Source organism: Chamaea fasciata, unplaced genomic scaffold, assembly GCF_029207755.1.
Source record: "Chamaea fasciata isolate MVZ Bird 193981 ecotype frontalis unplaced genomic scaffold, bChaFas1.0.hap1 SCAF_2, whole genome shotgun sequence".
Classification (NCBI taxonomy): Eukaryota; Metazoa; Chordata; class Aves; order Passeriformes; family Sylviidae; genus Chamaea; species Chamaea fasciata.
This window is the reverse complement of record NW_027094087.1, coordinates 47,000,773-47,014,700: the sequence shown is the minus strand read 5'-3', so window position 1 is coordinate 47,014,700 and position 13,928 is coordinate 47,000,773. Positions and strand designations below refer to the sequence as shown.

Genomic DNA, 13,928 nt, shown 5'->3' with positions numbered 1-13,928 from the left:
AAATTGAGCCCCAGAAGCAGTTCTAAGCCTCAGAAACAACTCTGCCAGTGGAACTGACAGAGAGTATGGGAATGGAGTATGGTAGACAGGGAGCATTGGAACCTCTCACACTGGTTCTGCAAAAATTTTAATTTTTTCAGGTGATAACTGAAATATTGCTTTGATTAGATTTTCAATCCTGAAAGCATCCAGTCAAATTAAGTTGGCAGATGCAGATTCTGCAGAAGATCTGCAAAGGGAGATCCAGTCTGCTCTGCTTTGATATCTTTCCTTCTCACCTGACAACAAGAGCTTGGGACCATTTCAGAGACAGTCTAGTCTGTTCCTGTGAGGTGTCTACCTCTCTGCTGTGAGTACAACACACATCATGAGGTCCCTCAGCTGTAACTCTGACCCATGCAGTCTTCTTCTGTGGACAGGCACCTGCTGTTGCAGGTGCTGGTACTGGCCCTTTTGTATAATGCTCTAAACATTGGAACCAGTGCCACAAGGAACTATTCTGAGCACTGGTGCAAATAAGGAATTGTTGCCATGACTAGAAAGAGTCAGGTCACATTGGGAGGGTATCAACTCCTGGTGTGAATGAGATTTTCCAGGCTCTTTATTTTTGCCAGGTCTACAGGAACTGTCCAAGCAATTCTTCCTGGAATACATGGCTAAAGCCTTAACCAAGGATGTTCAAAATGCCCTGTTCCCATTGGGGAGTAGAAACCACAACTTCAGAATGTGTCCCAGTGGCTTGACTAAGTCATATCCATAGGGGAGTTGCCACTCCATCTAACTCCTGAACCCAGGCATGCAAGACACAGAGAGCAGACATGAGGAAATGGGCTGGCTGAGTATTCAGCTATGAAAAGCCCAATGTGCTCAGGGTGATGTCTCTGTTCCTTTGTTATGGTAATCTGCTGCTCAACGTGGACCTAAAGTCTGAGAGTCTTGATTACCCACCTTCTCAATCAGATTTCCTATTGCTCATTTTCTATGCTGTTCCAATGAGTCTTGCTGGCCAGGCATGGGCAAGGGATGCAAATGGGAGAGTTGGTGCCTTTGCCACCTGACAACTTGATGACTTTAGTGTCAGATATGTGGGTTGCTCAAGCAAAAGCCATACTCTGATCTTCCAACAGTACGAGGTACTGCTGGGCTGCAAGTGAGCACTGGAAACAAAAGTTGTCTACTGAGAAGGCTGTTTCTCCTCTCCCTTTTTCAGCTTTGGTAGAGCTGGAGATTGAGCAGATGATCAGTCTTGCAAAATGTTTGCCTGATATGTTTCAGAGGGCTTTCTCTCAGCTGCTAAATTTGGCTGTTTTCCTTCCTAGTGTGTAGTAATAGTATTTTTAACAAATGCTAGGAAAATGAAAATTCCCACATTTCAGAGCTGAAGGGAACATAGCAACTAATGTATCTATTATTCATAGAAACATAAAATCATAGAATATTCTGAGTTGGAAGGGACCTCGAAGAATCATCAAGATCAACTCTTGGCCATGCACAGGACATCCCAAGAATCACACCATGTGCCTGAGAGCATTGTTCAAACACTTCTTGAACACTGGCAGGCTTGGTGTGGTGGGGAAGCTGTTTCAGTGCCTTGTCACACTCCAAGTGAAGAACCTTTTCCTAATATGCAACCTAAACCTCCTCTGACACAGCTTTGTGATGCTCCCATGGGGCCTATTACTGGTCACCAGAAAGGAGATAAAAGCTTCTGCCTCTCCTCTTCACCTTGTAAGGAGGTTATAGACCACTATGAAGTCTCCCGTCATTCTCCTCTTCTCTAGGCTGAACAAATAAGTCACTTGAGCTCCTCCTTCTAAGTTTTGCTCTTGAGGGCATTCACAATCTTGGTCCCATTCCTCTGGACATACTGTAATAATTTGATGTCCTTCTTACATTGTGTCACCCCAAACTGCCCACAGCACTTGAAACGAGGCCCACCAGTGCAGAGCAGAGTGGGACAATCCCCGCCCTTGGTCAGCTGGCGATGCTGTGCCTGACACCAGTCCAGGATATGTTTGACTTCCTGGCTTCCAGCACTCACTGATAGGTGATAGGGGTCACACTGGGGACTTATATTCAGCTTGCCACTGACATTTTCTGTGGTGCTGCACTCCAGCAGAACCTGACAGACCTGTAGTTACGAGGGTTATCCTTCTTGCCCTCCTTGAAGCCTAGGACATTAGCCAGCTTCCAGCTGTGTGGGATGTCTCCAGATTCATGCTCATGCTCCCCAAGTGGCTCCTGGCTCTTCCCCATGCTGAGTCAGCCTCTCTTGTGCAAGATGTCAGTTCCATGTGGGCCTATCTTGGTTTTCCCCTGACTTTAGAAACTCACCCTATTCTCCATGATCCCCTGCTCTGCTGTGAGATGTGCTTGCACTGGAGCGGTTTGACTCAGTGAGTAATGGTTGAATTCCAATGATAAATTTGGCCTTGCATGTGCCACCCACTACTTAGGATCAAACCAAGGCTCAAGATTCTGGTATGAAGAGTTCATATCACCTGCAGGATAGACTTTTGCCTGGGACAGATCTATGGCTGTCTCGTTAGTGTTTTCTCCAGCCATGGCACCCAAACTACTCTTCAAAGGCAGTTTGCATCCTACTGGGTGTTGTGAATGGCATGGTGGTAGTAGTATTAAAAAAAAAAAAAAAAAAAAAAAAAAAAAAGTACATTCCAGACAGCCCTCCCCTTCACCTAGGCATTGTACAGCTGTCCATATGTTCCAGTTTTGGTATTTAGACTGCCCAGTTCCAGGCACAAGCTTCCTACTGTACCTTCCTTCTGGTTTATGGGAATATCTGCTTCTTCTTTCTTTCCCATATCTCACTGCTAGGGTCTTTCCATTCTACGAGCTCCACATCTCATCTCTCCCTGACCTTAAAATAAATAAGAGTGAAAAGAGATTAGGAGCAGATCTTCAGGTTTGGCCTCCCGGGTCCTCAGCTACTTGGGTGGATCAGGAGCTGATGACATCTGTTGGAGAAGGAAGAAGCTATGTCTTGCCAAAGAAATGTGGTCTTTGGAGGGCCATGACTGAATGCAGCTGTGATGTAGGAGGTGTGAAGAGGATGGGGAGGAACTGGTGTGGCACGGCTGCTGAGCTTGTGATTGGGTTTGCATCATCTCAGATTCAGCACGTACTCAACACTGGGTTGGCCAAAGTCAGGCACAAACTGTTCCCTGAGGTCTTGCCATAGGGGGCCCTTGCTCCTAGGGGGTCTAAGCTGTCAGGATGCTCAGTGTCCTAGTTCTTGTTGGTCTGTCCTTTCTGGCTGACTGTTTTCCCAGCTGCTGTCCTCTCCAGTGGAGGAGGTGACTTCATGTGAGTCATCCTCTTCGGAAAAGAAACCTCTGGGTTCTTCCCCCTATGGTGGAGCAGCTGAGGGGGAAGGTATCTATAGCTATTTTATTTTCAAGGTCTCTGCTGGGGGCAGGAAGATTGGAAAATGCAGACTTAAATTTGTAGCTTAGGGTGTAATTTATGAATAGGAGTCAAACAGACGCGTGCAGGAAATATTCTCACAGACTTTAAACTTTAAGGCTAAACAGTTCTCAAGTTAAAAACAACATCAACTTCTTATTTTTTTTTACTAGCACAGGATGGTCTGGTGGGACACGGGAGGTCTGAGTTCTATTTGTGTCTCCTGTCACCAGCTTCCTATGACCTTGGACTAGCTGCCTAACCTCTCTATGCGCCTCCGTTTCCTTCTCTGTAAGAGGGGAATGATCACATTTACCTGCCCCATGCAGACACTCTTGTGACTTATTTCACAGCATAAAAATATAGGAAGGGCCACACTGGGTCAAACTGAAGACCTGACTCACGCAACAGCCTTTCTCTGGCTACACAAGGAAAAAGTGGAAACACATGGCTTGAGTTTTGCTGTCATGGGCTCTCTGCTGATCTTCCACAAAGTAAAACATGTATGGGAAACGTGAAGTATGTGCATAGTGGGGGAGAAATATATTTCCAGCGTTGCCCTGGATGTTATAGAGTCAGTGAAGGCCAGAAGGAGAGCTGGCAGGGCAGACTCTAAGCATCCTTAGCCAGTGCTGCCCCTTCCTGGCTTCCCTGCTCTGAGCGCTCTCAGTGCTGCTGGGTGGGGACCCGTGCTGGTCTGGGTCAGGCCCCGCACAGAGCGGTTTGCCTCGCGGCTCCCTCTTCCCAAGGAAGGCGGGGAGCGGAGCCCCGGGCCCCGGGGGCACGGGGAGCGCTTTTGGGCGCTCCGAGCATCACGCCCGGCAGCCGGGGAGCGGCTGTAAATGGCCCCGGCTCCGCACCCGGTGATGGGACGCGGCGCTGTCGAGGTTTTCCTGCGGAGCCGGAGAGGGGCTCCGCAGGACAGGGCCCCACCATTCAGCATTTTGTCCAGGAATCGCGAGTCCGCTGCACAGCCTCCCCAGGGGAGCCGGGCGACATACGAGGGACGAGTCCCGCTGCCCGCCCCAGCAGCGTGCGGCCACGGCGGCTGGAAGCAGCCCAGACCCGGGCTCCGGCGGGACGGCACGGCCGGGCTCCCCGGAGGCCGGGAGCGGCCGGGAGCGGGAGACCCGCGAGGCAGGGACACCGTCCCCACCGACGGGCGGGAGGGCGAGAGGGCGGGGGCCGCGCCCCGGGGAGGGCGTGCTCCCGGTGGAGGATGTGGGCGGGGGGGGGAGGTGGGGGGGTGGAGAGGTGCTTGGCGAGGGGTGGAGAAGTTATAAATCAGCGAGGCTGGGTCTGTCGGGTATCTGATGCCCGTGGGAGCTGAAGCTGGCAGGGCGGCCAGCAGCGGATACTCCCTTTCCACAGGTCGGGCCGGGCCGGGGCGGGCGGGTAGGACTCGGGGGCTGCTGGATGCGGATTCCGCGCCTCGCTTTGCCGTTATCTCCGCCACCGCGGGAAGCGCCCGGGACCGAGGAGAGCCCGCCGGAGGCCAGCCGGCGCCCCTGCTCCTGCCTCGCCGCCGTCGGCAGGGGAAAAGCCCTGCGTTCCCGCGGGCAGGACCATGCCCCGCCAGCTGCTCTCAGGGACTGTGCTTCTGGGAGCCGCCCTCCTGCTCGCAGGTAAGGGACCGCTGGTACGCGCTGCCCCAGTCAGACCCCGTTCCGCGGCGAGCTCTCTGTGAAGAGCCGACAGTGATGTGCCTCGTCTGCTGCGCCTCCCGCGCCCCTGACCGGTCCCGCCGCACCCCGCTTGTCTGCTGGATCCGGCGGGCACCTGCCTCCCCTTCGCCCCTCTCTTCTGAGCAGGGCCGGGAAAGTGATCCCTGCTTTCCAGGGAGCGAAGAAGCGCCGCATCCCCGAGCGGTCGTTATGCTCCGGATCCCCATCGGCGTGTCCCGGGAGCCGAGGTGGCTCTCCTCTCCAGGCAAGGCAGTGGTGGCGTGGAGGCGAGCCCGGGCACAGGGGACCGCAGCGCATCATCGGGAGTTCTCCGAACCGGTGCATCACGGAAAGAGAGCATGTCTTGGCTGCAGGGCACGCTTCTTTCCTCCGCACTTTGTTTTCAAGTGTCCCAGCTCTGGCCATGAATAGGCAAAGGCGTGCCTTTTCTTTGTAAAAATCGAGGTCCTGCTGCCTCCCGCCCGAGCAGGTCGGCGGAGCACCGGTGGCGCTCCCTGGGGAGCTGGCTGCCGGCTCCTACTGGAGGGTGGGAGGGAGCTGCTCCCCGGTGCTTGTATCCCGCAGTGATGGGGATGGATCATTATAGATTTGATGTTCTTAACTGAGTTTTACTTTACTTTGAGCCAAGAGCCAGTCCCCGTGTGCCGGAGCGCCGTGGTGGGCAGTGCGTCCCAGCGTTGCGTGGCTGGTCACTTGGGCGCAGGGGTGCGTGGTGGCCGGGCAAAGGCCGGTCCCGCGTGGGCTCATCGCTCGGCAGGGCCGCTGGCCCGCTGGGATGCCCGCGGAGAGGGGCGGATCGGCGGTCCCGGAGCCTGTCCGCTCACGGGCTTCCCGCGTCCCGCCCCGGGCAGCGCGCACGGCCGCGGCCGCTCCCGCGGGGACGTGCGCTCGCAGAAAGGGGCTAGCGGCCGGCGAGGAGCGAGAACAAACCCCCGGCGGGGGGAAGCGAAAAGCCGAGCTCCCCGCGGGACAGCTGTCGAGGCCACGCTGGCCCTCGCGAGTGTCCGGGGGCTCGGTGTGCTCCGCGCCGCTGAGCCAGGGGGAGCGGTCCCGCCGCCTGAGGCTGCCCGGGAGGAGAGCTGGCGGGGCCGCTCCGACGAGACGTTTTCCTGCTCGGGAAGTGCTGATTCATCAGCTTTGATACAGATATATAGGTATTCTTCTACTTTTTTTTTCCTCTTTCTTTTCCCCAGGAAGGTACTAATTTCCCCACATTATTTGTCTCTGCCTCGGAGGTTCTTATGCCCAGGATGAAATAGGCACAGGCATGAGACACCCACCCTGGATACAGGAAATGTGGATTCAGATCCTTGCCAGGCTTCCTTCACAGCTTGAGTTTGAACTTCGGCGTCCTGCTCCTACATGGGCTCCTGCAGCGAGCAGCTCTGCTGGGGGACTGGCTTCCTCTTTCCTGTCGGAAAGGTTTTCCATTGTGCAGATCATGGCAAGCCCACTGCCCAGGGAGAGGGATGGGCTCTGTGAGCCAGGGGCTGTGAGAAAGACCCTGGTTCACCTTCCTGTTCATGTGTACCATAGGACAATCCCAGTGGGAAAAGCTTGGCTTGCTTATGGGACAACCTGGGGCTCTGGGTGCTGGGGGCAAACATCCCAATGGTTGGCTCAGTTGCTGTAGGCATTGGAAAGTTGCTTCTCTAGTTTCGCTGAGTGCCCTTACAATCATTTTGCTGGAAATTCATATCCTCCCGATGTACAGGAGATTGTGCTCAAATCAGAATTTAAATGTTTTCGGACTCATTGGATTTCTTGCTTTTTTTGTTTGTTTGTTTTCTAGAAAAGCATTCTTGCTCAGCTTTGTTTGGTCATCTCAAACAGGCTGATCATGCTTCTTCTGGGCCACTGGCAGAACTCTCCATAGTCGCGTTTGCATGGAGAGTTTGAAAGTTATTGTTGAAGTGGTGGGATGTTTTGTACCATACATCTCTCTGTGCATTTCCTCCCATTTCACTCTCCTTCTTTACCTACATTTCTTACTCAGGCTGCCCAGCACCTGCTGTTTCCGGTGCTCTTGATGAAATTCAATTCATTACTGGTCCCCTCTTGTAATTCAGTCTCTGCAGGTGCCTGCTGAGCTTCCATTTACTGACAGGTTCTAGAGGAGATTTTCAGAAATAGTCAGTGCTTCAGAAAGAACCTAAAAAGACCTCCACAAGGAGGAGACAGAAGAAGGTCTTTCAGCTCATAGAAGTCTACTTAATAATTTGAAATTCCCCCAACATGCAGCCTACAAGCTTTGAGACACCCCATTTGAAAAATGAGATTAAGGAAATGAAATTCATTTGACATGTGGGTGTTGGGCACTTCAGCTCTCTTGTGCACACTCATATTTTGGTTTACTTGGGAAAGAACAATACTTTTTTGTGGGTTTTGCATAGTACTCATGTTTTTTTATTTCTTACAATTATTTATTCCACAAATTGCATTGCGTATGCTTGATAATGACTGTACACATAATGATCAACATGAAGATGTGGTTGCTGTATTAAGTTCACTCTCCCAGTCCTCGATTTTGTATTACTATAATTTTTAATCACTAGCATTTGAGATTGTGAAGGACCGTGTTTAAACCCTGAAAACATCAGACTCTGGAGTCTGGATCAAGGCTGATGTGCCATGTTTCCAGTAACATAAACTGATGGTTTAGCTTTATTTCCATCTGTATTTCTGGCTTTCCACACAGAAGTGGTACCTCACGATTTGCAGCTAGAGGGTAAATAGACGCTATTACAGTGCTATCTGTGGTCAGCACTGTGTGATCTAAGTAATTTCAGTTGCAACTAGAACATCGAAATCCCCAGTGGACTTTTCAATTTCATGGCCAGCTGGAAAAAATGAAGGAAGAAATTCCAGATTAAATCTAATCAGTGCTGAGGTTAATTTCTTGCAATAACTAACCGGACTTCTCTGAAAGTGCGGTTCAGATGGAAGTGAATATGTTAAGGTTTCAATTTGATTTGAGTACTAACTGAAGCAATGGCACAGACAGAATTGTCCATTTTGGGATAAGGACTGGAGTTATTAACTAAGTTGAGAAAAACTGACTTTCTCACTTCTTCTGGACCTTCATAGAAATGGGGCTCCCTAAAAAATTCCTAACTGTATTCATACATAGGAGAAGAGTTCTATATAGCAGAGATTTAAAAAAAAAAAAAAAAGTGTGTATGGGGTTAAAGTATCAAACTTTCTGACATAGCTGAAGAAAATCACTTACCCAGACAACTGATGTTTTACCAGACAGGTGTTTTGCCCATGTGCTCCACACAAGGCTAGGTTTCATCCTCTTACAGCTGCTGGAAATCTGGAGCAACTCCTTTGGACTGGGCTAGCATCTTCTAGATTTACAGTTTGTGTTGGACAAAATCAGAACTTGGCCCGTGCTATAGTAAACATTTTCATATCCAGAAGCACCCAATATATTTAGAACCCTAGAAATTTGCATTGGAGAAGATTTGAGAGTTTTTTTGGTGCTGTTGGGTTTTTGGTTTCTTTTACATCCAAACAATAACAAACAAGATGTCCATTTTTTGTCAGATGCTTCAAAGACTGAAGCCAGTAGCCTTTCACACTGTGTGGGTGTGTAGGACAAAAGGAAATTGTCCAGATTTGCAGGACAGTTGATAAATCCTTACACTTTAATGTGGTTTGGAAACTTCCAGCACACTGTTTATCAGCTTGCTAGTTTTCATGTCCGACTGAGATTGGGAAAGGAAGAAGCTCGGCAGATGAGGGTTAAGATTTGGTGTTTCAAAAGTCTGTGTCCAGAGGGGCTGTGGCGGGACTTCAGCAGCAAAATTGTTCCTTTGAATCCCCCAGAGTCAGGGTTTGGGACTTCCTGCTGCAGGCCCAGAGGGAATGGAAAGATTGCTCCAAGAGCAAGTTTTGCATGAAATGCCCAATCGCAGTCACCTCTGCTCTTGGAGACAGGTCTCTCCTCTCCTGTTGGTGTGAGACCTTCCACAAGCAAACCGCGCCCTCCAATGACATTCCTCATCTTTAGATCTCATCCCTGCCTCCAGTAGTCTCTTTGTTCCCCTCTACCAGTATTTGTGAGAATGTAGAGAAATATTTCTGTATAAATTTGAGTGTGAATTCTACTCACAGACACAACCAGGCCCTTCTCTCATTGCCCTTGTGATGCATCCTTACTGCAACTGGGAAGCAACCTTTCCCAAGCACCCTCAGCTGGGAGTGGTCTGACTTCTTGATGCATCATGGCAAACTGCTTATCCTAAAATTGGTCCAGTGATTGTCAGGAAGGTGCCCGCACAGTTTTCTCTTACTGAGATGCAGAAGTTCGGGTTCATTCCCCTACTACTGGAGATCAGTACTGCATAAATCCTGATGCTTAACAGAAAAAACTGTGCTGCAAGGAGGAGGAGTTGGAGAAGTGAAAAAGTCATTAGTTCTCTCTCCAAAGCCACCTGTGGCATAATATCAGCAGAATGAACTCATGATGGAACTAAGCAAAGTGCTAACAGATCGAGAAATCAACAGTGAGGGCAAAGAGATTTGAAACTATAGATCTCAAGAAGTACTTTTGTCTGAAATTAAGTCTTGAGCAATTGAGATGTATGGAGAAATTTGGGCAGGAAATGCAGATGACTGTTTCTTCTGCATTAAGTCATGTTTGCATTTGAGGTTTTTTTTGTTTGTTTGTGGCACAGTGGGTAGAGATGTGCCAGACTAAAGATGAAGACAAGTATGATTTATCTTGTGGCGCATCAGTGTATTCAAGAGCATTATAGATGTCTGTGCAATAGTTAATAGATTCACTAATCATCTTTCTCTGACTTTAGTTTGTCTTGTGTTACTGCTGAAGCAAAAGGTTCATGCGCTTGGTGAGCTGGTTTTACTCTCTCTTGTTTTCCCCTCAAATCACAGTTGATTTTTCATTACCAAAATCCATATCCACGATGTTAATTCACCCCTGTTACATATTTAGAGCATGATTCAGTGTGGTGTTGTCGACACCAATTTCTCTTGGCATGACTTTTCTGGGTGGTGGGGCTGCTTTTCCATCAATCATTGGTATGTAACACTAAGCACTTGTGCAATACAACTCCTTCTTCTGGAGCTATCCCCTTGAAACAAGCTTCTCTTTGCTGTTGGAGCAGCTGAAGGATGGGCAAGGGGCTAGAAGGCAGCTGCTTCTAGGATTTCTGTGGATTGAAGATGATGTGGCAATGTGGTGCTATTATTTCCACTCCATGCCTGAAAGCGGATGAAGCAGGCAGGGCACAGTGGTCCTGGAGAGCCAGGGACCTGTGAGCAGATGTCTCTGCTCCTCAGATGTTCTCTAAGGAAGCCTATGCTCTGGGAACAGACCCCCTGCTTAGTGCGTGGGGAGCGACAAGGGATGAGTGTGAGGGCATTTCATGAGAGGAATTTCACAATTTCACATAGCTCACTTAAGCGTCCTTCCTGTGGGATTCTTCCTTGACACAGAGTGAAGGAATTCACCCCTTTTGTTCCCATTGTCATTCCTCTATGGAAAAACCTCTCATCAGGATCACCATAGACTAATGTTAACAGAAGCGTGAGAGTTGCCATCCTGGATCAGACAAGAGCTTTTTTTGCTTCATGTAACGTCTTTTTTAGCTTCATGTAATGTCTTTAGTGGTGTCCAGCATCTGATCTTCAGGAAAGGTTCAAGAAACCTTGCAGGAAACAGTTATCTGATAAAATTCTCAAGAGGGGACCTTTTTTTTTTTTTTTTTTTTTTTTTTTTTTTTTAAGTATAATCTAAAATCCAGTATTATTTCATAAGAAACCATGGGACTGAGGTTCAAGGAAACTAAAATCTAGTTGTTGTCTATGTTTATGCAAGTGGATATTACATAGTGGAAATAAAACACACTAAACTGTATAATACAGAGAACTTTCTTGTTCTGTTGTTCTGAAAGTGTTTGGGGCACCTTTCTTTGTCTCATGCAGTGCTGCTGCAATTGACAATCATCCTAATCTATTTTATAGGTATTAATGATTATCATTTCCCAATGTAATTGAGCCATAGGCAATCTTGGCAGAAGATTTCTGCACGTGCATCTGCCTCCTTAGGCTTGGTGCTTTAGATGTCATTTAACAGCAAAGTGGGTTTTGCTCCTAAGCCATTGCAAGAGACTCCTCTGTACAGACTGATCCGGTTCTTCCTACCTCTCTATTTTAAATTGTTGTGCTGCATTATTTGCTTGCTCTTGGTTTGAACCCAGGGGCTTTACTTGTAGCTCTGCTTCATAGGTTTAAGTGGTGTGGATAGAAAGTCGGTTTCCTGACTTTTCTTTTGTCTTGGAGCACTTCAGGACAGTTCAGCTGTAAAGATGAAACTTCGGAAATAATAACCAGCAGCCTTCAGCAAAGTTTAATTCCTTCAAATTTGCTTTACATTTTCTTTTACATAGTTCCTAATGTGTTTCCGTGCTTACAGCTTAGTTATTACTACTGTCCCAGATGAGTTTGACAGGCCTGTGTTGCTGGCTGAGCAGGAAGATTGTTGGCAGGTAGGCAGTTTGTCTGTCTTTATGAAAGTCTTCCAATTCAGTCCTATTATATTGCTTCATATGTCCTGCCAGCTGATCTGTTACAAATTTTAAGTAGAAAACTGGTTAAGAAGTTTAATTTGACAGGGAAAATATACACCTTTACTCTAAATTCCTAGGGATTCTAAATTGGTTTTGGGTCAATTTTGGTGTACCTGCTTTCTCTTTATACTATATTGATACTTTTCTACTCACTAATGGGATAAAATGTCTGAAGAATATTGAACTGATAATTATGTGCTAGGATCTGTCAGGGTGGAATTAGAGCGGAGGCACCGTGGTTGCTGACACGTCAGTAGGTAGATCTGATGACTCACAGGCATAGTCTGGATGGGGCTCTCTACACTGTGTGAGCAGCACAGGCTGAATCGTGTGTGGAGGCATGGAATGACACTCCTGGGTGAGTGCCAGTGGCTGATCACATGGAATCCTTTTGGCTGGCCAGATGATGGAGTCCCAACCACTTTCCATCTGAATGGCCTGAGCAGGATCTCCATGCAGGGGCCAGGACTGGTATATCAAGGTGGAGGGGTATGAGAGCCACATGGATTTGTGCTGAATGTGGCTGTCAAAGTGTTTCTATAGCCTAGCTCTGTTATTACCAGCCTCAGTTGACCTGTTTTGTTTATAAGCTGGGCATTTACTCGGAGTGAAGACCGGACTAAGGAGGACTCAACTGTGGTATTTCTCTTCTTTTCTCAACGCACATCACATATATGTGTGTATTTTGCCTTCTGGGTGTGGTTTACCAGAGTGGTCCCACAAGAGTTCATAATGGAGGTGTCAAACTGTGCATTTGGATATCCATTTTCAATTCCATGTGCTCAATGGGAAAGAAAAAGTCTGTGATTATGGCTGGCTTTATTTCTTCTCTGTAAAGATATCCTCCTTATGTAGCTGATGAAATGAGCATCTTCATCAGGCTAGATATTGGCCAAGATGCTCATTTCAGATCCTGTATTTCTAGAGATATTAAAACTTGATGGATACCGCAGGAAACCAAGATTATTTTTCTCTCAGATCTCTGGCTGTTAAATATTGAAATTTATTTTTATTTGGCATTGTATAAAGTGCTTGTGCTCATGCATGGAAGCTACCTGGTGAGTTTAGGGTAAACAGGGCTCAAACTTCTGATGAGCTGGTGAAGCAAGTGCCTTCAAGTGGGTCTTGTGGGGCACAGAACATGGAACTGCATGGCCTTGGTTGCCCAACTATGATAGGAAATGTCAATAATTTCAATTGGTAGTAACTGGAATTAGATTTATGTCAAATAATCGCCTGAGGTTTCACTTTGTTTAATTTCTACATCTAAACTTTTAAATGAACAACCCCTCCCTCGTCTTTATTAGAAAGGCTTTACCACAAGCTTCTATAAAACCAACCTGACCTAGCTAGGGCAAATACTAGCAAAATGTTTGGCAGTTATTGGGAAAATCTATATTTGTTTACATTTGCAGCTATTGGCCATATTGGCATGATAGTGTGTCTGCTCAGAAGGGCTAATGAAGTCTTATCAGAACTATTGTGTTTTTTTAGCAACCAAGTGTTTTGCTTTGGCTTGGTAGCATTTAATCTTACATCAGTGTGTATACTCATCTAGGAACAGCAAATGCATACAGACGGTAAATAAATTGTAACTTGCTCTGGGATCTAGAACTACAAAGGGAGGGACACACTTGTTCAAATACCTTTCTATGCCTATGAAGGCCTGTTTTGGGCAGTTGCGCATCTATTTTCTCTACTTACTGATTTTAGTTCCACAGCATGGAGTCATGGTCAAGGCTTTAGTCTGCCCAGAAGTCATTTAGTCTACTGTTACCAACCTTTTGCTCTTCAGACTTTACTATGGTGTGTATCATAGAGCAAGCTCAGCTTTGTCATCCACTAACTTGTGTCTTTTTTTTTGGCTGGCTGTTATCTTCTAATGGTACTTTAAATTCTTAAATTGTAATTGAGATTGATCAAACTAAAGCATTTGATCCAGAAATCACTTGGCATGTGTTGCAAAACATCAGACTAGATGAGTGGGATGCCTCTTTTGGATCTGAAAGGGGTGAATCGATGAATTTATAATTTTTGTGCCTCTATGTGTACTAAGTAAGTAAATAGCATTCAATAGTTTTCTTGGTCTTGAATGCAGAAGAGAAGAAAGTTTCAGTCACCAGAGAGATATGTGCAAGTGATGGCTCTTTTAAGGAGTGATACTGCTCAAGCTGTTGTTTCTACTCTGAGGGTGTTCCTGTCTGCCAGCACTGTACCGGCACAA

General features: G+C 47.4%; 1 protein-coding gene across 1 annotated transcript in view; it reads left to right on the top strand.

The window, feature by feature from the left end:
• The first annotated feature begins 4,753 nt into the window (after positions 1 to 4,753).
• FLT1 (fms related receptor tyrosine kinase 1) overlaps positions 4,754 to 13,928 on the top strand; it is a 108,695-nt gene continuing 99,520 nt past the window's right edge. Inside the window, exon 1 of the mRNA XM_066175934.1 lies at positions 4,754 to 5,048. Within this exon, the coding sequence (XP_066032031.1) occupies positions 4,991 to 5,048 (58 nt within the window). The 5' untranslated portion in view covers positions 4,754 to 4,990. The remainder of the gene's footprint in view (positions 5,049 to 13,928) is intronic.